The following is a 26,577-nucleotide window of genomic DNA, read 5'->3' on the forward strand; positions in this document are numbered from 1 at the left end:
AAAATAGCACGGGTCACAAAAGAATTTACATCCAGAGAGAATAAAAGTTACGTTTGGTTTATATTCTTCTACATATTTTCTGTGTATGATTCATAGCAGCAGTACCTACAGACATGCCCTAACCAGGATGCATTGTGTCTGCAGAGAAAACTCAAGTCTTTGAAGTATTATGCCTGCTATCTGGTTTACAGTTATTTAGCTTTTTATATCGCGGTGGTTTTAGGATCCCAGTGGGTATTGGAGCCTTTTCAGTTCCAGGCCAGATTTACTCTGTAAGCATGACTGCAGAGAGGAAAGGCTGGCACGGTCTGTTTTCACATGTCCTTGTGAGCAATTGTATTGCTCTGGATGGCTCTGATGGGCATGCCTGCTCCTCCTTCTGAAGCTTGTCCAACCTTATCAAAATCAGACTTATCCTGTGTATCCAAATGATGCTTCTTCCATAGTGAAAGCTGATAAATCCATTCTCTTCCCTGCCACACAGTGTTCTTTATAATTCTCTTTTGGAATATTATGCCTTATGTTATGCTGGTTTATGAATCTTTTTTCGTCTCTTCAGCTGTATTACAAACTCACAAAGCTCACAAAGGCAAAGATATTCTTTCCTTCTTTATGTTATCTCATTTTCTAATAACGAAATGTGAAGAAAGGAAAAAATTCAAAGTAGGTTTAAGAACTATAGGTTTTTTGCATATTTCAATGTAAACAGGTAGAACAAGAAGGTCCACCTGGTCATTTAATATTTAGTGTCTTCAACTCTATAATTATTTCAGTAAAACTTATTTTGAAATGAATTAATATAAAACTTTTTTTTTTTTCTCAAAGCAAATGTGTATACCTTGGCTACAATCATTTTAAAGCAAAAAAAAAAAACAACCTCTCATTGGGTATTATTGCTTTAATTTTGCATAAAATTACATTTTAAAAGAAATGTAAACAGTTGTCCATTTTATAAAGACAAAGTCTGGAATGTATTTTTTCTTTTTATTTTCTTTAAAAGACATTTTGACCTTCCTATGAAGCTCAGCTAGAGAAGACATTGGCAGAACTTCATATGTCCTCATACATAGCTTTTGATGAGAATTTAATAAGACAGAGAACAGTACCTTGCCAAGTATTAACTTTAAACCTTATTTACTTTAGAATTTCAAGATTTATGGAATACCAAAAAACCCATGGAGATGACTCACAAAGAACTGGAACTTACTAGTTTCCTACACTCTTTTAAAAAGTCTTAGTTATTTAACTTTGCTACATATTGCCATGACTAATACTGAAATCAACCCATGAATTAACATAAATTAATCTGTTTCTTTTTCTTCCCACCCCAAATTGTTAATCACTTGCCGGTTATTGTGTTGAAATGGACTATTTAAAAGCAGTGGCATTACTCTTTTAAATTACAAAGATGATATCTGTATTTAATCAGAGAATTACTCAACTATGGGAATACAAGTATAGGTTTTCTCTTTTTATTTTTAAATTATGAAAATAAGATAACATATTTACAGGAGACTTAGAAAATACAGAACAAAGTCATATAGTCCCATTATATAATACAATTATTTTTAAGTAGATAAGTAAGATTTTTGTTGTAATTTCAATATCAAGCTCTCAAAAAATAAATAGAATGAATGTACAGAAAAGTAGGATATAGTAGACCTGAAAAGCACCATGAACCAGTTTAATATAATTAAGATTTATACAGTTTTCACACAACAGTAGGATGCAAGTTATATTCAAGTTCCCATAGACTGTAAACGAGGAGACACTGGAACACACCAGGGGCATAAAACAAGGTGTAAAAATTTCACAGTCTAAAGGTATTGAAATCATACAGAGTCTGTTCTCTTATCGTTGTGGAATTATGTTAAAAATCAGTAGCAAAAGATGATTGAAAATAACCCACATATTTTCAAGTGCAATGTGACATTTACCAAGAAAGATCCTTGGCTTAGCCATTGAACGCCTCAGTACAGTTAGACGCCTGAAAAACACAGAGGGTGGTTGCTGAGAGGAAAGCATTTAAAAGAAATTGCTGTCACAATGAGAAATTAATACCAAAGATCCTTTAAAAACCTCATGTATTTGAAAATTAAATGTCCACTTTTAAATGATGGGTGTATCTAAGAAGGCATAACAAGGAAAATTAGAAAATATTTGTAATGAAATCCAAATGAAAAGAGAATTTACCAGAGTTTGCTGCATGCAGCTGAAGCTGGCTTATTGCAACTAAGTACAATGTGGAATCTTGAATAATGTATAAAAACAAAGAATGCACACTAGCATAAAATTTTGGTAAATTTGAACCAAATCTGTACTTCAGAAGATTTAGTACTTAGTTAATAACACTGTATCACACATTAATTTCTTGTTTTGTTTTCTTTTTAAACAACAGTAAATACAGTTTTAAAAAGAATTCTATGATGTAGAATGAAAATATACTTCATTTCTTTCATGTGTATCAACCCCCTTTCCATCTTGTTTGTCTTTTGGCATACTTACTGAGTCTCAGTTACCCACATCCTAGTATTCCAAGCATCTCCTATTTGGATGCTTTAGAGACTTACTTGTGAAGCACAGAACCAGTCTGGTTTTATGTTAAGTAGGTGGGTTGCTAATCTGTAAGAATGCCATTCTTGATCAGGCCTCTATGAATTGTTTGTAAGTACCAAATCAGACAATGCAGGCTTTATATTCGTCCTGCAGTTAGCCAAAATTATTCTAGTTGTAGTCCAGTTAAAGATCTCTAGTATGAAATGAATGTAAAATATTCATTCTTTCTTTATCTTTCTCTCTGGCTTCATTCTAGCTCATTTATGTACTTACAATAATCTTCTAAGTTACTTTTTCACTGCTTTTCATGTTGCAGATTGAAAATGTTGATGTCTGCCTTAGTTTTCTAGCAGCGAGAGGAGTAAATGTTCAAGGTCTATCTGCTGAAGGTAAGAAAAAGCACAGTTGTCACAAATGGCCTCGGTGTGTGAAAAGACTTTTTATAACACTAGAAATGTCAAATGAGAGTACCTGGGCTCTTAATGTGGAGAAGGAAATTAGTCAAGTTTCCAAAATAATAGAAGCATAAGTTCTGTGGTTCTTAGTGTATGCTTTCATTATGTAGCTGTGTTCCAGATTTTGTCAAAGTTGTTCTTTACATTACTGAGTATATGGAAGGGGGGCATATTAACAAAGTATATTTATGTTATAACGGATAAGTAGTACTTTCAGAATATTAAGTAGATGGATGGATAGATAATGCTGGGTAATAGATGGACAGAAATACATTTAAATGGTGTAATTAATGCTTAAATATTATTTTATCAATAACAATTCTATAATTTGATCAAGTTAGTAGTCCAAGCCTAAATATTTGGTTAAGTTTAATGAAGTCCTCAGGAATTCTTAAATAATTAGTATTATTAACTGTTCTTTGTAAAGGCCTTAACATTTTTTTTTTGGCCTTAACATTTTAAAAAGTTTAAAAGATCATCACTGACATTGAAATACAGAAAACAGGAAAAAGACAACTAAATCTGTCACTTTTTTTCCTGCATTCTTTTTCTTCAACATGTATTTTTAGGAAATCTTTTCAAAATTTTCAAGCAGTAATAGTAACAAGAACAATTGTCCCAACGTTATGACGTATCAATTCCTTTGAGATCTATATCAGCAACAAACATTTTTTAAATTAGAATTTTAATTATATTACATTAATCCCTTTTGGCAATTTTTGTTACTTAATGTTTCTACTACAGTCAATTTACTCTGCAAAGCCTTCCTGACCCCCACAGATAGTATAAGTATTAGATAGGTCTAAGTTTTCCAAGTTTTACTGCCATTGGAAAAATAAGAGTTGTATGACTTCTAAAATATTATGAATGTGAACTAGAATGATTTACTTTTCTCAATTTTTCTGTACTGTTTAAATTTTATTTTGAATTTCTTCTATCCTTTATATGTTTATGTCATGATGTTTAATATTAAATTATATACTTAATGGCCAAAACTTAGGTTCAAACCTAACTCATGGTTCTGTTACTTAGAATAATATTTGAGAAAATTCTCCATGATAATACTTTACTTTCTAAGAGGTTGAAAGTAGGTGAGGAATGTTACTATTTGTTGGTTTTATGTCTCTTCCTTTTAACATGACATCTTTTTATTAACATAAGCCTGTTGCTTTTTATTTATCTCCTAAAAATATTTGAATAGTCAAAATGATTTTCTGTATTTATTTAACATGAATAGTAATAAAACAAGAAATTTAAAGAATATCTTTCAATAAGATTCACAGGAGAAAAATAATACTTGCAGGTTCACCCAAAAAAATTTATACTTTCTCACTGCAGCTTCATATTGATCAAGCCTATAGTTATGGCCCCTGTGAGGAAGGTTGGGGGTTATAATAACTCAGCCTTATTTTATATGAATAATTCCACTGCATAGTGTGTGTGTGTGACATTATAAACCATCAGAGGGCAAGACATTTAAGTAGTTTATTAATGTTTCTAAATTATGAAAAGAAGGCATAAAAGCTTGACCTCATAAGAGGATATATTTTATTGCCAATGGCAAGTTTCATTTAAAGTGTGATTATTGGTTGCATAGCATTATATCTAGCTTTACTGGCCTCTCTTTTTCTAATTCTAAAATTATAACTCCAGAAGAAAAAAACTAGCTCATGTTATGGCCTACTTTGTGCATTTAATTTTTTCTTCAATGTTAGAAAAACTTACACAGGAGCCTCATGTGTTTAGAACTAGAAATTCTACTTATTCTATTATGCTTATTCTACTTACACTATTATGCATGCATAATAAGCATGCATCTAAAGCCATGCATAAAATGATATTATTTCTTAATATGTAATGTGAATTAAAAATAAAAGAATTGGAACATTAAAGTGGATAACTATGGTGCCATCTGCTCTTTGGAGGACAGATACATAGTTTTTTAATAAATCGGTTGGTGGGTGATTTAGAATGCTGCCAACAGTTATTATGAGGTATACCCATATAGCATCAGTGGAGAAGGCAATGGCACCCCACTCCAGCTACTCTTGCCTGGAAAATCCCATGGACAGAGGAGCCTGGTAAGCTACAGTCCATGGGCTCACTAAGGGTCGGACACGATTGAGCAACTTCACTTTCACTTTTCACTCTCATGCATTGGAGAAGGAAATGGCAACCCACTCCAGTGTTCTTGCCTGGAGAATCCCAGGGACGGACGAGCCTGGTGGGCTGCCGTCTATGCGGTCACACAGGGTCAGACACAACTGAAGTGACTTAGCAGCAGCAGCAGCAGCATATAGCATCAGTATTTATAATGCAGGCCACTGAGCATATAAGTGGCTTTCTTTCTCTAGCTCATGGGCATCCCTCCGCTGGTAACAGCTGTGTGCATTTGTGAGGGAAAATATGTGTGTGTGTTTGTGCTCAGTCACGTCAGACTCTTTTGAGACCCCAATATACTGTAGGTTGCCAGACTCCTCTGTTTAAGGGATGTCCCAGGCAAGAATACTGGAGTGGATTGCCACTTCCTGCTCCAGGAGATCTTCCTGACCCAGGGATTGAACCTGTGTCTCCTGAATCTCTTACATTGGCAGGTAGATTCTTTACCACTGACCCACCTGGGAAGCCCATTTGAGAGATAAACAGAATGATAAATCAAATGAGGAACACAAACCAGAGTGCCTATCTATTTGCATGAAGAAGCTAACTCGAGAAAAACTGTAGTTCAGGGTCAGCAAAGAGCATCCCTTGAGTAAGCTTTGTTCTCTCTCTGAAATTTCCAAGCTATGTAAAAACGTTAGCATGTTTTAGAAAATCAGACTTACTTAAATGTGTGACTGAGAAAACCAAGTTTTATTTCCGTCTTCAAAGATTTAGTCTATTAAGGGTCTATTGGAAGTAATTTGCAAACTGCTTCTAGAATTTCTTTTGTTAAAAAAAAAAAACAATTTTATATGATACTGTTTTTATATTTTCCGCTTGATACAGAAATAAGAAATGGAAACTTAAAAGCCATTCTAGGGCTGTTTTTCAGTTTGTCTCGCTACAAGCAGCAGCAGCACCACCAGCAGCAGTATTATCAATCCTTGGTGGAGCTTCAACAACGCGTCACCCACGCCTCCCCTCAAGCAGAAGCCAGCCAGGCCAAAACCCAGCAAGATATGCAGTCCAGGTAAGGGAGGGAAGTGGGGGATGTGTTTAAAATGAATTTACATCAATGCGAGTCTGTGGGAGCATGTAGACACAGCCAGGGTGGGATGCTGGCAACTTGTTTTTATAAGTTTTTGTTTGTGAGTTTGGTCACCATATTTATGTAGCTATATCAATGTAATGCGATTATTTGACTAATGTTATAGAATTTAAAACCTCTTTTGCTTGGATAACCAACATTTGTCACTTTTTAGGTGAAATATTTGTTTGTTTTCTACAGGTGATGGTGGTTTGTATTGAAATGTGTAAAGTGTCTTTCTTGTAAGCTGTGTGTCACAGTTACTGTCTTCTTATTTAGAATGTACTTTTGGAGTCCTGGTCTCCAGTTGTATAGTTTTCTTTTCTCGATGCTTCTGATTGGTTGAATCATTAAATCTGTCAAAAAGTTTAGGCCTGTTAAACACAGGAGTTTGAGTATGTGGGACCATGCTGTTTGGATGTGAGATTGTATGTGTGCACAGCTGTGTACATGTGTATGTGTGTATTTATATACACAGGTTATGTTTGTCTTACTTGAGTCTGTGGGTACATGTAGACACAGCTAGGATCGAGTGCTGACAAACCATTACAACACCCTTTACTCTTTCATTACTGTTTTTTTCAGTTTGGAATTACATCAGTCATGATTCAGCCAGAGAAGCAGAGTCAGTAAAAAATAGTGTTAACAGATTCGTTGTAAAGAATTGATTCATGTGACTGTGTGGCTGGCAAGGCGAATCTGAAGCCAAACCACAGCCCAACAGAGAGGACAGGTTGACAGTGTGAGCCTGAGCCAAAACTGCTTATAAACAGGTGGAATTTCATCCCTCCAGGAGGCTGCACTCCGGCTTTTAAGACCTTTCAAGGAGTGAATTGGGTCTACTATCCTAGCAATAATCTAGGATAATCTCCTTTACTTAAAGTCAAATGCTATGGTTTTAGACCACATCCACAAAATGCTTTCACAGAAAGACCCAGATTGGTGCTGAGTGGGACTAAACAAACCTAGCTAAGTTTGCATGTCAAAAAATGATCACTGAACAAGATTAACAGGTTTCATGCAAATCGTTTATTTGTTTCTGATCAGTGTTTGGGTTATCAGCTCATTAGTTCTATCGCATACAAAGCTGCGATTGTTTTTCTTAAGGAGAGAGAATGTCCAATACAAAAATACTCTTTATCATCTTCTAAAATATACACATGTATCAAATATATGTAAATATTTAACTTTTTCCATCTTAGAAGCCAAACCTAAAACCTAATAATACAGTTTGCCTTGAGTTTGTTTTTGGCAATTAGTACTGACTGAAAAAACTAACATAAAATTCCAAAATACATTCACAAACCATTTCCCACTTATTGACAGACACTCAACAGTTCAGAAATCTCCTCTTTCGTCTGTCAACCCCTCCTTGCTTCACATTAAGCAATATTTCTGTCTCTGTACAACCATGTAAACTCTACTTCTTTTGGCAAATTTTACTCATTAATAAATTATTAATAAAGAAAAATTATAGTTTCACCAAAAAATTTGGGATGTACTACAAAGGCCGTGGAGTGATAAGGGAATATTTGTTTTTACTCAGTAATGGAAATGTGCTTCTGCTTTTTAAACTTGTCTTGGCATTTTGTGATGTTATGTGAAACTGTTCAGGAGTCAAAGTGAAAAAAAAAAAAGATTTATAGTATAAGTTCTTTGGATTTCCTTAAGAATAGAGGAGAAAAATAAAACATACGACTTATTCATTTGGGGGGTGGTGGGCTAGATTTTGAGACCTGCCAGAAATAATATTTCTTAGAGTTTGGTTCAAGCCATTTGAATAGACAAGAAGCAAGAATAGTAGCTAGAAAAATACAGGAAGTTAAATGGTATCGTGCAAAGAATGTTGACTCTGGAAATGAGATGAGCCGCCATTTGTCACTTCTTTTCCTTGCTCTTCTGTATGTGCCATTGGAGTCTCTTGCCCAGGCTTCTCAGTGGTTATAACCCTTTGGGGGAGATCTTTTTTCTCTTCTTGCTAGATATGCATGGATATTATGAAGCTGTATAATATTTTAAAATATAGAACCATGTAAAGAATAGGCATGGCCATTTTACAGCATCTTGGAGAGAGCTATCTTGTTTTTTTCAGTGAAATGTTATAAAAAGCATTGGGAAGCCCATTCTTTTCACTAGTGTCCTTGAATTCTGGGATAGCAGGGGAGTTCTTTACCATGAGCGCCACCTGGGAACCCAGACTTAATTTTTTTCTTTTGATAAATTGGATTTCATTACCTTTTGGATTGGTAATTTAACAAATAAGAGTACTTACTGTACTCAATGTAGTGCTTACTTAGGGTCATGATAAAGAGGAGCTCAAAGTCTTCATTTCAACAGAATTTATTATATGTTTTAGAGAATGCTCTATTTCAGATATTAATACTTATTTTCATCTGTGTAGGCTTGATAATGGAGAAAGCAATGGCACCCCACTCCAGTACTCTTGCCTGGAGAATCCCATGGACGGAGGAGCCTGGTGGGCTGCAGTCCATGGGGGTCGCTAAGAGTCGGACACAACTGAGCGACTTAACTTTTACTTTTCACTTTCATGCATTGGAGAAGGAAATGGCAACCCACTCCAGTGTTCTTGCCTGGAGAATCCCAGGGACGGGGGAGCCTGGTGGCCGCTGTCTATGGGGTCGCACAGAGTCAGACACTACCGAAGTGACTTAGCAGCAGCAGCAGGCTTGATAAGCAATCTAGATCTGTTTCTATCAATTACCCCCTCCAAAGTTAATAATAAAGTGTATGTTTTGTTTTTCTCCTTCTCCATTCTTAAAGAAATTCAAAGAACTTACACTATAGATCATATTTTTCACTTTGATTCCTGCACAGTTTCACACAACATCACAAAATGCCAAGACAAGCTTAAAGAACAGAAGCACATTTGCAATATTGAGTAAAAACAAATATCCCTTATTGTTCCATGACCTTTTAGTACATTCATTTTTTTTTTGGTGAAACTGTAATTTTTCTTTATTAATCATTCACTAATGAGTAAAATTTGCCAAAGGAATTAGGGTTTACAATGTTATGCAGAGACAGAAATATTGCTTAAAGGTTGCTAAAATATTACTTAAATATTGCTAAAGGTTGATATAGTGAAATAGTATATGATTATAATTTATGTGAACTGAAATGTGATAACATATTTAAGCATTTTCAAAACCTGTGTTGACAGTATACATGGGAAAGGTTTAAGTCTCCATACTAGAGAACCAAGGTGATAAATGTGAAAAAAATCCCAGTGACATTTCTCTTTGTTTGCTTGACATGTGAGTCATAAATCATGATTTATGAAGATTTTCTGTTGATTTCAAAGCTCTTTCCAAGCGAACGGTTTAAATGACTGGTTCCTATATTATTCTAGATATTTAGCCAGAAAATGTTCTTATATTTTTCTTGGTAGGCCTGAAAGGATTTTAGTGCACCTTGTTTCATGAGAATGCTTTTGTTTTGTTCACTTTATTAAATAAACTGGCATAACTGCCTAGACTTCCACAATATTTATTTTGTACACTAAGAATTGCTTATTTGTTTTGCTCTTTTGAGCATAACACTAAATGTTTCCATTTGAACATTTCTCATGCAAATAGACATTTTGATCTAAAGGTTAACAAGTAAAATATACAAGAGAGAAAATCAAATGTGAACCGAGAGAAACAGAGTGGGGGTGGCAAACTCTCCTCCGACTTCTCAGCTTCCTCTCTCCTCTTGAGTGTGTGTTTGTGGTTGTGTGGCTGTGTGCATAGAGGTGGGCACAGGTGCCTGTGTGTGTCCTTTTCAAGGACAGATCTTCTTGTTGAGAGCTCACCTCTAGGATTGGACTGCCTGTGCCTGGATCCCAATTCCACCTCTTTCTGGTTGTGTGACTGTGGGAAACTTACCTGACCTCTGTGTGCTTCAGGTTCCCGTTTGCTAAAAGGGCAATGGCACCATTATCACGAGGTTGTTCTGGGGGTTCATTGGGTCAGAATCTAAAACTCACTGCACACACCTGGCAGATGTCACTCTTCTGCTCAGAGCCTTGAGATGACATCAAATAGCCTCAGCTTGCTCCCACTTAGGAAACACGCTGTGTCTGATTCCTTTGCCTAGAGTGCTCTTCCTCCGAGAGTCACTTGGCTGAGTGTCTCACTCCTTCAAGTCCACTGCTCCCGTGTCACCTTCTCACTGATGATGACCTTGACCGCTCTGCTAACACTACAGGCTGCCCATCCATCCTGGTGCTGTGCTTTCCCTTCCTTTCCATAGCCCTGATCACTCTCTAACCTAAAGCATATTTATTACGTCATTGTTTGTTATTGCTGCTTCCTCCCCTCCAGATCGTAAGCCCTGAGAGGAGAGTAGTGTTTTTATGTTTTCATACTTTTCAAAGGATTAAACCAGAACATTATACACAGGAGGTGCTTAGTAATGATTTCTGAAGTGATTTAAGGTAAAAATGAATAAATCTATTTTAGCTGCTTCTAACTTTAAGAAGGAAGACTCTAACATTTAAAGTTGCAATGGTAGGTCATTTAAAATGAAAACTATGTATATTTATAAAAATACTATATTAAAGATAAATGTATTCTGGATTCTAAGGTGGTCCTGATATAGTTAGTCTCAGAGTGGTATGTAGTGGAACCATCAGACTTTATCTGGATGCATGAAATTATTCGCCTCATCCTCACTGATCCCTGAATATATTCCTTTTTGGTCTTTCATGAAACATGTGAGAAAGAAAGAAAATGCATGTGAAAATATAGCTAAGAAATTACATAGGTGATAGAGTATTAGAGGCAGTGATAACAAATCTTTCTGAACTAAACTAAGAGCTATTTGGGGAATTTGGGAGATTATGATCCCCACAGAGGATCATTTGTCCCTTCTGCTTTTCATTTTGTAGGAGGAAGTCAAGAATGTGTCCAGTTGCTATTTAGATGAACTTACTCCTTCCTACAGGACTCACAAGTCAAATTGCAAAATCTCTGGGCACATGCTTTTTGAGTGACTTGCCTGCTCCCTTTACAGCCCCTTGCCAAGGTTCTTGTGACCCCTGCCACACACATTGCTTTTGGAACCCTCTTCCATGAGAGACATTTGCCTTCCCCTTTTCCAGGAAACATCCTTTCCTTCTGGGAGATTCATTGTGAAACTGGGGCAGTTTACAGCTTTTCAGCCTGGGGTTATAAATCTTGAGAAGTGTAGAGGAAGTTTAATTTAAGATGACAGCAAAGCTCTGGTAATTTAAGCCCTCATGAACCCGGCCTCAATTAGCTGCTTAATTCAGCTGTGTTGTGGATTATAGTGTGCTCTTCAAAAACGACAGTGAATCAATTAAACTTTAAAGAAAATGAAACAAACAACAAAGACGTTTATGAATCTCCTTTTTAATATCAGGATTTTTTTTATTCCCAGAGAGAAATAATTGAAGGGAAAGAAATTATTCTTTGATTGATTGATTGAGGAAGCCAAGAAAGGGTATAATAGTAAGAGTGTATATGTACACAGTGCTTATGTTCTATGCTTTTATTCAGTGTTTTCAAAGCTTGACAGCTATTCATAGTTCTGCTGTTATGACGGCATATCATCTCTATAGTATTGGTTATTTTAGCATCTGGCAAACATGGGTTTCACTTCTGCCTACCAATTCCCAGTGATGTGGCGTGAGCCAAGTTATTTTAACCTGCTCAAACAACAGTGTTCCTACCTCTAATATTGGAATGGTGATAACTTTTTCAAAAGGGTATTGAGAAGACCACAGGACATAATTTTTATTTAAAGTGCCTCCTTAACGCAACTCTTAGTGTGTAATAAACACTCAAACCAGCCATTTTCATCTTCCCTCCTCTCACTTTAAGGTCATATCAATGTATAATAAAATTACAGATCAAAATTAATACCTCAAGTCAACCTCTTCACTCTCCCTTTATTTCCCACTTTCTCTGATCAGTTCTGTCCATTACACTTCTAACTTCTTTTATGCATTACATAAGAGTAGTTCAAAGTATATCCTCACAGTTTAAAAATAATGACCCAATACTCAGAGCCTCCCAGGCCTGATCTAGCTAAATGGAGGTAGCCCCATTCATTATTTTAGGTATTTCCTTTAGTAATTACTCCCCTAGACATAAATAAAATGCTACTGCCACTAATTTTTATTCATTAATTTGATCATTATTTTTAAAATTATTTATTGATTTGGCTGCCTCGGGTCCCGATCACATCTTTCCTTGCAGCACACACACTTGCAGCTGTGGCACGTGAGCTCAGTCACTATGTGGCACGTGCAGTCTTAGTTCCACAGTGGTGGTGTTCAGTCACCAAGTCATGGCCAACTCTTTGCGACCGCATGAGCTTCAGTACACCAGCCCTCCCTGTCCCTCACCATGTCCTGGAATTTGCCCAAGTTCATGTCCAGTAAATTTGTGATGCCATCCTGCCATCTCATCCTCTGTCACCATCTTCTTCTGCCTTTGACAGGCAAGATATACTCCAAGATACATTCTCCAGGCAAGAATACTGGAGAGGGTGAAAGTGAAAGTCGCCCAGTCTTGTCCCACTCTTTGCAACCTCGTGGATTTTACTGTCCATGGAATTCTCCAGGGCAGAATACTGGAGTGGGTAGCTGTTCCCTTCTCCAGGGGCTCTTCCCAACCCAGGGATCAAACCCAGGTCTCCCACATTGCAGATTCTTTACCAGCTGAGCCACAAGGGAAGTTGAAGAATACTGGAGTGGGTAGCCTATCCCTTTTCTAGAGGATCTTCCCGAACCAGAAACCGAACCCGGGTCTCTTGCATTGCAGGTGGATTCTTTATTGACTGAGCTATCAGAGAAGCTCACTGGAGTGGGTAGTCATTCTCTTCTCCAGGGATCTTCCCAACCCAGGGATCAAACACAGGTCTCAGCATTGCAGACAGATTCTTTACCATCTGAATCACCAGGGGGTCCCTTAGTTCCTTGACCAGGGATCAAATCTACAACCCCTGATCTCCAATCCCCCATTAATATATTCAACAAATATTTATTAAGCACTTAGGTGTTCCTGGCACTCTTCGAAACATTGGAGATACAGCAGAGGATAAAATAAATTGAAGAATCCTTTCCCTTTTGGAGATTATATTTAGTTATAGACAAACAATTAAAAAATATGTACTAGTAATTGAGCAGCTGTTGGTAGAGAAGCATAAATCAGAACAGGGGAAATAAGATGTTTTTCTGCATTTCAACAGGCTTCTGGGAAAGTCCTCACTCAGGTGATACTGAGCAAAGGGGGAAACAGAACTAGCTCTGCAGTTATCCTATAGGAGAGAGTGTCAGGCAGACAGAAGAACAAGAGCTAAGACCTTGAGTTAGGAGTCTATCTGTTCTTTTTCTTTTTCTTTTTTTTTCAAGAAGAGAAAATAACCCAATTTGGCTGTATCAGAAAGAAGGACATAGAAGAAGAGTAGGCTATATTTCAGAGAAAGATCAGGTAGTATGACCCCGTTGCCATTATAAGAACTGTGGATTTTATTCCAGGAGAGATGGGAAACTGTAATATGCCATGTTGCTGCAAATGGCATTATTTTAAAGACTCTGATGCTAGGAGGGGTTGGGGGCAGGAGGAGAAGAGGACGACAGAGAATGAGATGGCTGGATGGCATCACTGACTCGATGGACGTGAGTCTGAGTGAACTCTGGGAGTTGGTGATGGACAGGGAGGCCTGGCGTGCTGCGATTCATGGGGTCCCAAAGAGTCAGACACGACTGAGTGACTGAACTGAACTGAATACATTTCAGTAAAAGAACAGGCCATGGCTCATTTAATGTTGCTCTAGAGGGATATTATAAATTGAGGGACCCCTCTTTGCCAGCATCTTTTCTCTGGAATTATTTAGTTGTTATAGTTAAACTTATTTCTTGTTTGTTTGGATGGTCAACTAGTTGGTTTGTTTATGTCTGGTCATAGAGTGAGCAGCAATAGTAATTGACATAAGTATTTAATTAATCTCCCTCTTTTTGTACCTCCTTCATCTCATCTGCAGTTTCCTAGTCCAGCCTCCCTCTCTCTTATGGACTGACAGCCCCCCTCACTCTTACAGACTGAACCTCCCCTCCATGTGTATAGTACGATGAGGCTTCCCCTGCTGTGTGTTCTCTATCAAAAATACTTCATTTATTTTCAGTTGCCCAAAATCTGTTGAAGCCTCCTGGTCATTGATGGCCCCTTTTATCTGTAATGATATCCTTTGATGTTATGAGCTTAAACCTTGATTATTTTTTATCAACATGTTATGGCATCACATTCTTGGACAGAATCATTCTTCATTCTAATAACTTTATTATTTTCTTTAAATAAATGAAAATCAATTAGCTGAACTTATCCAGGGAGAAAATGAAAACATCACAATTAGCTCTACGTTCCCAAGGGAACTGTGAGAATATATCTTTTAAATTATTAGACTTACCCCTTAATTTAGAGATTTTAAGACTTGTGCTTTTTGTGACATACGTGTCTAGATGAAAACGATATAAACCAATGTTTCATAATTTGGTGTTATAACTACCAAACATATTCATGTATCATCACAGAGCCACGACTCAATTAACTTGTGATTTATTTCTTGAATATTTTACTCCAGGACATTTTGATTTCCTGTTTATGTATTGTATGAACTTTGTCTCCCAAACACTAGAAAATTTTCATTCTATTCAATCTTTGCTATTTCTGGAACACTGTCTTCTCAAATAGGGCACTGGTAATGTTGAGTTGAAGAAGGAAATTGTTAGGGAAAAGACCAGGACACCAAAATAGTGTCTAACAGGCTGTTTAATTGCGAAGCGCTCCCGGGGCGGGGTTCCCGGACCCAAACGAGGCAGGTCGAGGAAGTCGGAGCCCAGACTGTGCTGGGGGTGGTTTTTATATGTTTGTTGGGAGGGATGGTCAGGCTAGATGGACAGGGGTTCGGATAGGTCGCCAGGCCGAGGCGTCGCGGTCTGACAGGTCCTTCTAGGTGGCTGGGGTGGGGCGGCTTGAGCTGGTGAAGTGTGCTGTCATTGGTCCCCGGGATCTGGGAGGCTCCTTCCGTTAGGGACTTCCCCCGCCGGCAGGAGGGAGAGGAGGGGTGGCCCATCATGGCCCCCGGGATCCGGCCTTACAGAAATGACAACCCATTCCAGTATTCTTGTGTGGATAGTCCCCTGGATATAGGAGCCTGGTGCTCTACAGTCCATAGGATTGCAAAGAGTCAGATATGAGTTAGTGACTGAACAAATATCGAGTTGATAAGTATATCTGCAATTTTATACCATATGCAATGATTATGTATTAATCTGTTTTGCACTAACATCTGTGTATCAGAGATTCAACTTGTGGTCTTACAGTGGAAAAATGCAACTGTCACAGTCGTTTCAGTATAAACATCGAATACTTTCCTGTCCTAAGGTATACAGAGAAAGCCAAATTATAATCAGAGGATGACAGAATAAGCAAAGAACTGAACCTGGGACACGTGCATGTTTCTGCAGCTGCGATAGTCTTGCCATGGGTCAAGAGTCTTTCTTGATTGCAAAGCGCACTGTCAGCATTTTCCTTTTCACATTCCGTGCCCTGTGCTTCTGCCTCTGGCCGCCCCATTGCCCACACCACGCCACGCGCCTGCACCCACCTCTCTCTGGTTGACCTCTCAGTCTCAAAAGATGTATGAACACAACCCTGCGGGGAGGACTCTGGATCAGAGTCCACCATCAGAAGTGTTTTGAGACCTCAGTCACCCCTTAACAATGTGAGACTTCCTGTACTGATGCTTACATTTGCTTTGCAGTAAATTGAGGGAAGCTCAATTGCAAGGACTCCTTGAAATCTACTTTCTCATAGACCTTCAAACATTTATATCATTATTTTATATGTCATTTTCATGAATGTGTATACTAAGCAATGATTTGTTAACATATTTTGTGCTTACTACAATTCTTTTTAAGTGTTCAGAAGTATTAAATAATCCAGATTTTTCACTCAGGGTAGTCTTTGCCAACGTTTGTTATTTCATTTATTTTTTTGCTTAAAGTAGTAATAACCAATATATATAGAAGAGAATCTGAAAAGTACTTTGCAGATTCTCTTCTATATATATACATTAGTTTTCAGATTCCTTTATATATATAAAATGGGCTTCCTTGATGACTCAGACAGTAAAGAATCTGCCTGCAATGTGGGAGACCCAGGTTCGATCCCTGGGTCAGGAAGATCCCCTGGAGAAGGGTATGGCTACCCATTCTACTATTCTGGCCTGGAGAATTCCATGAAAAGAGGAGCCTGACAGCTCATGGGGTCACAAACAGTCAGACATGATTGAATGACTAACACACATTTATACATGTTAGCTTATGGCTGAATCACTTTGCTGTACCCCTAAAGCTAGCACAACATGAAATCCACTATACTCCAACAGAAATCAATAATTTTTTTAAAATAGTTTTATCTAGCAGTATTGAGAGTCCACTTTTTGTTTTTTTGAGGTAGTTGCATTAAAATGGACCTTTGGAATGGAGCACTGAATGCATTGGGATATAATTTTCCTCCACACTAAAAGTTGTAAATGGAAAAGATCCATGCAGCAGCATAGTGTTTTGAGCTACATGTAAGTAGAAGCAGTGTGGAAAACCTAATTTGTGGTAACATTGTGAGAGAAATATGAGCCTGGTTTCCTGAGTTCTCCTTTATCTTGAAGTTCTGCATTCCTAAGAGCGTGAGACTTTGATGCAGTAATATCTTATCCAGGCATCTCTCTCTGTAGTTACTGTTTTGAGGTCCCACAAAAGCAGACCATGCAGGTGGCCTGATTAACTGTCAGCTGAAATTTAAGATTAGACAGAGGTTGTAAGATATTTACATACCATATTTCACTAATAGGATAAGTTATCACAGTAACCTGTCTCATGTGTAATCAGGATGATATTTCAGCCACCCAGCTGCTAAAAAGAAACACATGTGGATGAAGGCTAAGTTTCTGACTCATTTATGGATTAGGCAATAACTGTTTTTAGTGACATCTCAGCAAAATTTATGTGTAGGGACAATATATTTTTTAAAAATGCTCTGAAGTGAGTAGCTGTTACAAAATGTCTTAAATATTTTTGAATAAGGTACAAAAAGCTATTTTGAAGTGTCTGAACACTTTCCTCTTTTTTAGAGCTATTACCTTGTCAGTTAGCATTTTATAACATTGCCCAATGATCCTACAGAAGGGAAACTATATCTACTAAAGGAAGAATTTTGTTTAAATAATATTTATTCTGAAAATCTGGCTTCATTTCTACCCTTAGCAGTCATAGGATATATAAGGAAATATATTTCAATCTATCTGTCTTAAAAAATTTTAGGGAATGTGCCCTATTGTCTTCAGTGTTTGTTATTTTGTATAAACATCCTAGTTTAAAACTTTCTTGCAATGTGTTAATTATAGTACATCTTGGGCAATTTATTCCTGATTTCTCTCAAGCCTTATTTAGTAAATTTGAAAGGAAATAATTCCTATCTTCTTCACATGATGCTGACTTATAAAAGAAAGGTAAAATTTGGAGGTAAAACATTACACCAAAATTTATGCTCAAGAAATGTCTTACCTCCTGTTATAAAATTTGTTTCTTTGTATTCCTGTTTGGCTCCTTGGGAATAGTGTTGTTAAGAGAACAATGTGATGTTATGATTAAGCATCGTTTCCCTTTCTTTGGGAATAGAGTACTAAAGGTCTGAGAGGGATTTTGTATAGGGATTTCCACTCAAAATATCTGTGTGACTCCAAGCCTAAAGTTATGTAGACTAAAGGGAGGAAAGATAGTTGATTCTAAGATAGTTTTGTATAAAGTTTCTTAATATAGATGAGTTGTAAAAACCTACATAATATGAAAATTGCTCTGGTTAACATATATATAACCAGTTATATATATATTAAGTAAATCTATTTTTAAAATTACTGTCTTTATGACTTATTTTTATGTTTGATGAGCTAGTCACTATACAGTTGGGCATAGTCCAAGAATACCATATGGCTTAATGAAAAACAATATTGTTCTAATGATCTTTCATATATTACCTTAGAGCACAATGTTCTTTTTTATTGGTGATTTGAAAGCTCATATATGACCTTTCAGCAAATAAAAGATTCAGCCCCCTCTATGCACCAAGAATTATGCTAGATGTGCAGGTGAGATCTGTCGATGCTTTAATCTTTCACATCACCCACCAACTAATAGAGAAACTAGATGTTTAAACAGATGGTTCGGTGAAGTGTACAGACTACTACAACAGTGTACAGGAGTCCAAATAAAGGCCACTGGTGAAGGATGCCATTTCACACTCAGGAAGCTGCCACTTTTTGGCCGAGGCGGAAGTGAAAGTAGAAATGTGTTCTAGGTATCTCTTGCTATATAAAGTATTTTGGCCCAGAGTGATAATGATTTTCTTATACTCATGGATAATGTAGGCTTAGGAGTTAGACAGGGCACAGCAGGAAAATCTTCTCTCTACTCCACTGTGTCTGGAACTTTCACGGGAAAGGGTGGAATGGCTGGCATGTCACAGACTGGTAGGAGGCAAAACATCTTTGATTGAAGAATCACTTCCAAGGTGACTTTTTCACTCACTTGTCCAGCAGCTTAATTGCAATAGTGACAGCATATATCCTCACCAGCATGGGCATCTCAGGGACATTGTACTTCAAATATGATGACCTACTGATCGAAAGCAGTGACTAGTCCACCCATCTTCAAAGGGAGAGTGGGTGGGACAAAGACCACACATCTTTTTTTAATCATTAATTTTATTTTACTTTTAAATATTAATTTATTTTTTTATTTTATAATTTATTTATTTTTTTTTTTACTTTACAATATTATATTGGTTTTGCCTTACATCAACATGAATCTGCCACTGGTGTACACGTGTTCCCAATCCTGAACCCCCCTCCCACCTCCCTCCCCGTACCATCCCTCTGGGTCATCCCAGTGCACCAGCCCCAAGCATCCTGTGTCCTGCATCGAACCTAGACTGACGATTCGTTTCTTATATGATAATGTGCATGTTTCAATGCCATTCTCCCAAATCATCCCACCCTCTCCCTCTCCCACAGAGTCCAAAAGACTGTTCTATACATCTGTGTCTCTTTTGCTGTCTCGCATACAGGGTTATTGTTACCATCTTTCTAAATTCCATATATATACCTTAGTATACTGTATTGGTGTTTTTCTTTCTGGCTTACTTCACTCTGTATAATAGGCTCCAGTTTCATCCACCTCATTAGAACTGATTCAAATGTATTCTTTTTAATGGCTGAGTAGTACTCCATTGTGTATATATACCACAGCTTTCTTATCCATTCATCTGCTGATGGACATCTAGGTTGCTTCCATGTCCTGGCTATTATGAACAGTGCTGTGATGAAAATTGGGGTACACGTGTCTCATTCAATTCTGGTTTCCTCCGTGTGTATGCCCAGAATGGGATTGCTGGGTCATAAGGCAGTTCTATTTCCAGGTTTTTAAGGAATCTCCACACTGTTCTCCATAGTGGCTGTACTAGTTTGTATTCCTACCAACAGTGTAAGGAGGGTTCCTTTTTCTCCATACCCTCTCCAGCATTTATTGCTTGTAGACTTTTGGATCGCAGCCATTCTGACTGGCGTGAAATGGTATCTCATTGTAGTTTTGATTTGCATTTCTCTGATAATGAGTGATGTTGAGCATCTTTTCATGTGTCTGTTAGTCTTCTTTGGAGAAATGTCTATTTAGTTCTTTGGCCCATGTTTTGATTGGGTCATTTATGTTTCTGGAATTGAGCTGCAGGAGTTGCTTTTATATTTTTGAGATTAGTTGTTTGTCAGTTGCTTCATTTGCTATTATTTTCTCCCATTCCGAAGGCTGTCTTTTCACCTTGCTTATAGTTTCCTTTGTTGTGCAGAAGCTTTTAATTTTAATTAGGTCCCATTTGTTTATTTTTGCTTTTATTTCCAGTATTCTGGGAGGTGGGTCATAGAGGATCCTGCTGTGATTTATGTCAGAGAGTGTTTTGCCTATGTTCTCCTCTAGGAGCTTTATAGTTTCTGGTCTTACATTTAGACCTTTAATCCATTTTGAGTTTATTTTCGTGTGCGGTGTTAGAAAGTGATCTAGTTTCATTCTTTTACAAGTGGTTGGCCAGTTTTCCCAGCACCACTTGTTAAAGAGATTGTCTTTACTCCACTGTATATTCTTGCCTCCTTTGTCGAAGATAAGGTGACCATAGGTAGGTGGATTTATCTCTGGGCTTTCTATTTGGTTCCATTGATCTATGTAATACACCACATTAACGAATTTAAAATAAAAGCCATATGATTATCTCAATAGATGCAGAGAAAGCCTTTGACAAAATTCAACATCCATTTATGATAAAAACTCTCCAGAAAGCAGGAATAGAAGGAACATACCTCAACATAATAAAAGCTATATATGACAAACCCACAGCAAACATTATCCTCAATGGTGAAAATTTGAAAGCATTTCCCCTAAAGTCAGGAAGAAGACAAGGGTGCCCACTTTCACCACTACTATTCAACATAGTTCTGGAAGTTTTGGCCACAGCAATCAGAGCAGAAATAGAAATAAAAGGAACCCAAATTGGAAAAGAAGAAGTTAAACTCTCATTGTTTGCAGATGACATGATCCTCTACATAGAAAACCCTAAAGACTCCACCAGAAAATTACTAGAGCTAATTAATGAATATAGTAAATTTGCAGGATATAAAATCAACACACAGAAATCCCTTGCATGCCTATATATTAATAATGAGAAAATAGAAAAAGAAATTAAGGAAACATTTCCATTCACCATTGCAATGAAAAGAGTAAAATACTTAGGAATATATCTACCTAAAGAAACTAAAGACCTATATATAGAAAACTATAAAACACTGGTGAAAGAAATCAAAGAGGACACTAATAGATGGAAAAATATACCATGTTCATGGATTGGAAGAATCAATATAGTGAAAATGAATATACTACCCAAAGCAACCTATAGATTCAAAAATTAATTTATTTTTTAATTGAAGGATAATTGCTTTACAGAATTTTGTTGTTTTCGTCAAACTCAACATGAATCAGCTATAGGTATACATATATCCCCTCTCTTTTGACCCTCCCTCCCATCTTCCTTCCCATCCCACCCCTCCAGGTTGATACAGAGCCCCTGTTTGTGTTTCCTGAGCCATACAGCAAATTCCAGTTGTCTATCCATTTTACATATGGTAATGTAAATTTCCATGTTACTCTTTCCATACATCTCACCATCTCTTCCCCTCTCCTCATGTCCATAAGTATATTCTCTATGACTATTTCTCCATTGCTGCCATGTAAATAAATTCTTCAGTACCATTTTTCTAGATTCCATGTATATGTGTTAGAATATGGTATTTATCTTTCTCTTTCTGACTTAATTCACTCTGTATAATAGGCTCTAGGTTCATCCATTTCATTAGAACTGACTCAAAGACATTCCTTTTTATGGCTGAAAATATTCCGTTGAGTATATGTACTACAACTTCTTTATCCATTCATCTGTCAGTGGACATCTAGGTTGCTTTCATGGTCTAACTACTGTAAATAGTGCTTCCATGAACAATGAGACACATGCGTCTTTTTTGATTTTGGCTTCCTTGGGGTATGTGCCTAGGAGTGGGATTACTGGGTCATATGGTGGTTTTATTCCAAGTTTTTAAAGGAATCTCCACACCGCCTTCCATAGTGGCTGTATCAATTTACATTCCCACCAAAAGTGCAAGAGGATTCCCTTTTCTCCATACCCTCTCCAGCATTTATTGTTTGTAGACTTTTTGATGATGGCCATTCTGACCTGTGTGAGGTGATATCTCATTGTAGTTTTGATTTGCATTTCTCTAATAATGAACAGTGTTGAGCAACTTTTCATATGTTTGATTAGCCATCTATGTGTCTTTGGAGAACTGTCTGTTTAGGTCTTTTTCCCAGTTTTTGATTCAATCTTTTTTTTTTTCTTTCTGATATTGAGTTGTATGAGCTGCTTGTGTATTTTGGAAATTAATCCTTTGTCAGTTGTTTCATCTGGTATTATTTTCTCCCATCCTGAGAGTTTTCTTTTCACCTGACTTGGGCTTCCCTGGTGGCTCAGAGGTTAAAGTGTCTGCCTCCAATGCGGGAGACCCGGGTTCAATCCCTGGGTCGGGAAGATCTCTGGAGAAGGAAATGGCAACCCACTCCAGTATTCTTGCCTGGAGAATCCCATGGACACAAGAGCCTGGCAGGCTACAGTCCACAGGGTCGCAAAGAGTTGGACATGACTGAGCGACTTCACTTCACTTCACTTCATAGTTTCCTTTGCTGTGCAAAAGCTTTGAAGTTTAATCAGGTCCCACTTGTTTACTTTTGTTTTTATTTTCATTATTCTTGGAGGTGGGTCATAGAGGATCTTGCTTTGATTTATGTCAAGTGTTCTGCCTATGTGTTCCTCTAAGAGTTTCTGGTCTTACATTTAGATCTTTAATCCACTTTGAGTTTATCTTTGTGTATGGTGTTAGGAAGTATTCTAATTTCCTTCTTTTACATGTAGCTGTCCAGTTTTCCCAGCACAGTTTATTGAAGAGGCTGTCTTTGCCCCGTTGTATATTCTTGCCTCCTTTGTCAAAATAAGGTACCCATAGGTGCATGGGTTTTTTTCTGGGCTTTCTATCTTGTTCCATTGGTCTATATTTCTGTTTTTGTGCCAGTACCATACTGTCTTGATGACTGTAGCTTTGCAGTATAATCTGAAATCAGGAAGGTTAATTCCTCCAGCTCCACTCTTCTTTCTCAAGACTGCTTTGTCTAGTCAGGGTCTTTTGTTTTTCCATATGATTTGGGAAATTTTTTGTTCTAGTTCTGTGAAAAATGCCATTGGTAATTTGATAGGGATTGCACTGAATCTGTAGATTACATTTGGTAGTATAGTAATTTTCACAATATTGATTCTTCCTGCCCAGGAACATGGAATATCTCTCCATCTGTTTATGCCTTCTTTGATTTCTTTCGCCAGTGTCTTATAATTTCCTTTTACTAATTTTTTTGGGGGGGGGGGTTGTTCTTTTTTCAGTTGTTTTAGGTGTAAAGTTAGGTTGTCTATTCAATGTTTTTCTTGTTTCTTGAGGTGGGATTGTGTGGCTATAAACGTCCCTCTTAGAACGGCTTTTGCTGCATCCCTTAGGTTTTGAGTTGCCATGTTTTCATTGTCTTTTGTTTCTAGAAATTTTTTGATTTCACTTTTGATTTCTTCAGTAACCTGTTGGTTATTTAAAAATGTATTGTTTAATCTCCATGTGTTTGTGTTTTTTAGTTTTTTTTTTCTAGTAATTGATATCTAGTCTCAAAGCATTGTGGTCAGAAAAGATTCTTGATATGATTTCGGTTTTCTTAAATTTGCTGATGTTTGATTTGTGTCCCAAGATGTGGCCTATCCTGGAGAATGTTCCATGTGCATTTGAGAAGGTGTGTTCTTCTGCATTTGTATGGAATGTCCTGAAGATATCAACGAGATCCATCTCATCTAATGTAACATTTAAGACTTGTGTTTCCTTATTAATTTTCTGTTTTGATGATCTGTCCATTGGTGTGAGTGGGCTGTTAAAAGTCTCCTACTATTATTGTGTTACTGTCAATTTCTCCTTTTATTTCTGTTAGTGTTTGTCTTCTGCATTGAGGTGCTATGTTGGATTCATAGATATTCGCAATTGTTATGTCTTCCTCTTGGATTGATCCCATGATCATTATGTAGTGTCCTTCCTTATCTCTTGTAATCTTCTTTATGTTAAGGTTTATTTTTTTTGATATGAGGATTGCTACTCCAGCTTTCTTTTGCTTCCCATTTGCATGGAATATATTTTTCCATCCTCTTACTTTCCATCTATATGTGTCTTTAGGACTGAAGTGGGTTTCTTGTAGACAGCATATATATGGATTTTGTTTTTATATCCATTCAGCCAGTCTGTGTCTTTTGGTTGGAGCATTTAATTCATTTACATTTAAAGTAATTCTTGATATGTATGTTTCTCTTGCCATTTTCTTAATCTTTTGGGAGTGATTTTGTAGATATTTTTTCTTCTGTAGATCTTTTGTATTTCTTGACTATATAAGTCCCTTTAACACTTATTGTATAGCTAGTTGGTGGTACTGAATTCTCTTAACTTTTGCTTGTCTGAAAAGCTTTTTATTTCTCCATCAATTTTGTATGATATCCTTGCCTGGTACAGTAATCTTGGTTGTAGATTTTCCCCTTTCAGTACTTTAAATATATCCTGCCATTCTCTGCTGGCCTGCAGAATTTCTGCTGAAAGATCAGCTGTGTAGTCTATAGGGTTTTCCTTGTATGTTGCTTGTTGCTTCTCTCTTGCTGCTTTTAATATTTATTCTTTGTGTTTAATCTTTGTTAGTTTGATTAGTATGTGTCTTGGCATGTTTCTCCTTGGATTTATCCTGTATGGGATGCTTTATGCCTCTTGAACTTGATTGACTACTTTTTTTTCCATGTTGGGGAAATTTTCAACTATAATTTGTTCAAAAATTTTTTCATACCCTTTCTTTTGCTCTTCTTTTTCTGTGACCCCTATAATTAAAATTTTGGTATGTTTGATATTGTCCCAGAGGTCTCTGAGACTATCATCAGCCCTTTTCATTCTTTTTACTTTATTCTGCTCTTCAGATGTCATTTCTATCATTTTATCTTCCAGCTCACCAATTCATTCTTTGCTTCAGATATTCTGCTATTGATTCCTTCTAGAGTGTTTTCAATTTCAGTAATTGTGTTGTTTGTCTCTGTATGTTTATTCTTTAATTCTTCTAGGTTTTGTTAATTGATTCTTGCATTTTCTCCATTTTGTTGTCAAAGTTTTTGATCATCTTTACTATCATTATTCTGAATTCTTTTTCATGTAGTTTGCCTATTTCCTCTTCATTTATTTGGACTTCTGTGTTTCTAGTTTGCTTCTTCATTTGTGTAGCATTTCTCTGCCTGTTCATTGTTTTTTATTTAACTTTTTGTGTTTGAGGTCTCCTTTTCCCAGTCTTCAAGGTTGAATTCTTTCTTCCTTTTGGTTTCTGCCCTCCTAATGTTGGTCCAGGGTTTGTGTAAGCTTTGTATAGGGTGAGATTTGTGCTCAGTTTTTTTTTTTTTTTCCTGCTCTGATGGGCAAGGCTGAGTGAGATGGTAATCCTGTCTGCTGATAATTGGGCTTATATTTTTGTTTTGTTTGTTGTTTAGATGACAACCAATGTATCAGACTTTATCAGGGGCAGTGGGGCCAACAGCCAGTAGCAGGACCTCAGTGCTTGCCTTTTCTAATTTCCTGATATTTCACCTCCCCAAATTTCACAGTAGAGCCTGGGTGAAGAGTGAGGTCAGGAGAGACAAGGCTTTTAAGGCTACCTGTAGTAAATATAGTTGGTAGGTATGGTTGCTGTGTGAAATGAAACCATCTCCAGCCATATCAACAAACAAGAAATGAATGACACAGACATCAGCGATTTCTGGCCTCCAAACGTGAATGAGGGCTCCCAAAAGTGCAATCCAGCAGATGCTGCCCCTCCTCGTGGTGAATCCTGAGGAGCCCAAGACCCCACTTCTTAATGACAGGAGTACCAAGCAATTAATTATAGCTCTGGGTTTAAATTGTCACAGGGTTTGATGACAGGATAGAGAATGAGGCAGAGGTCAATTTATGGGTCTCTGGATGCTTTGTCTAGGAGCTGACTGTTCTTCATTCAAGGTAAAGGGAGTTGCTTTGGGAATTTTATAACAGAGGAAAGATGATGCTATTTATAAATTGGGAACTTGACCTTGATGGCAATGTAGAGAAAAGATATTCTTTGAGGAGAGGAGTTTGAACAGTTTAATGCTAGTAGGCATGAGGGTAGCATGAGGAAAATGGATTTGGGCTGTTTGGAGATAAGGGCCAAAAAATCATCACGTTTCTAATTTTGCTGGCTCATTGGTGGTGATGTCTTTTAATAAGGAAAAGAAAAAATAATGCTGTGGTAGAAACACATGAGAAGGAGATGCAGAGCAGGAAGTTTAACTTTGGCCTTTATGAATTTGATATTTCACTGGGATTTGTAAATGGTGATATCAAATATGAGGCTCTGGAGCCCAGGGGAAAGGTCAGGGCCAGCTCTACAGACCTGGGAACATTATCTTAGCAATGGTTTGTTGGCTGAAACAAGAGAAATGGAAGAGATTACTCAGAAAGAGAAGATCTTGCTCTTCCATTTCTGTAAACAACATGAGGTCTCAAAACAAACTCTGGAGACAGCAAAAGTTTATTGGTCAAGTAAGC

General features: G+C 37.1%; 1 protein-coding gene across 15 annotated transcripts in view; it reads left to right on the forward strand.

Moving 5' to 3' along the window:
* The window catches only part of NAV3 (neuron navigator 3), an 892,975-nt gene that overhangs the window by 635,122 nt on the left and 231,276 nt on the right, over nt 1-26,577 (forward strand). For all 15 annotated transcript variants that reach the window (XM_060412470.1, XM_060412471.1, XM_004006210.5 and 12 more), the window contains 2 exons: nt 2,873-2,945; nt 6,000-6,183. In XM_060412470.1, the coding sequence (XP_060268453.1) occupies nt 2,873-2,945; nt 6,000-6,183 (257 nt within the window). The remainder of the gene's footprint in view (nt 1-2,872; nt 2,946-5,999; nt 6,184-26,577) is intronic.

The sequence above is a fragment of the Ovis aries genome, chromosome 3 (genome assembly GCF_016772045.2).
Source record: "Ovis aries strain OAR_USU_Benz2616 breed Rambouillet chromosome 3, ARS-UI_Ramb_v3.0, whole genome shotgun sequence".
Classification (NCBI taxonomy): Eukaryota; Metazoa; Chordata; class Mammalia; order Artiodactyla; family Bovidae; genus Ovis; species Ovis aries.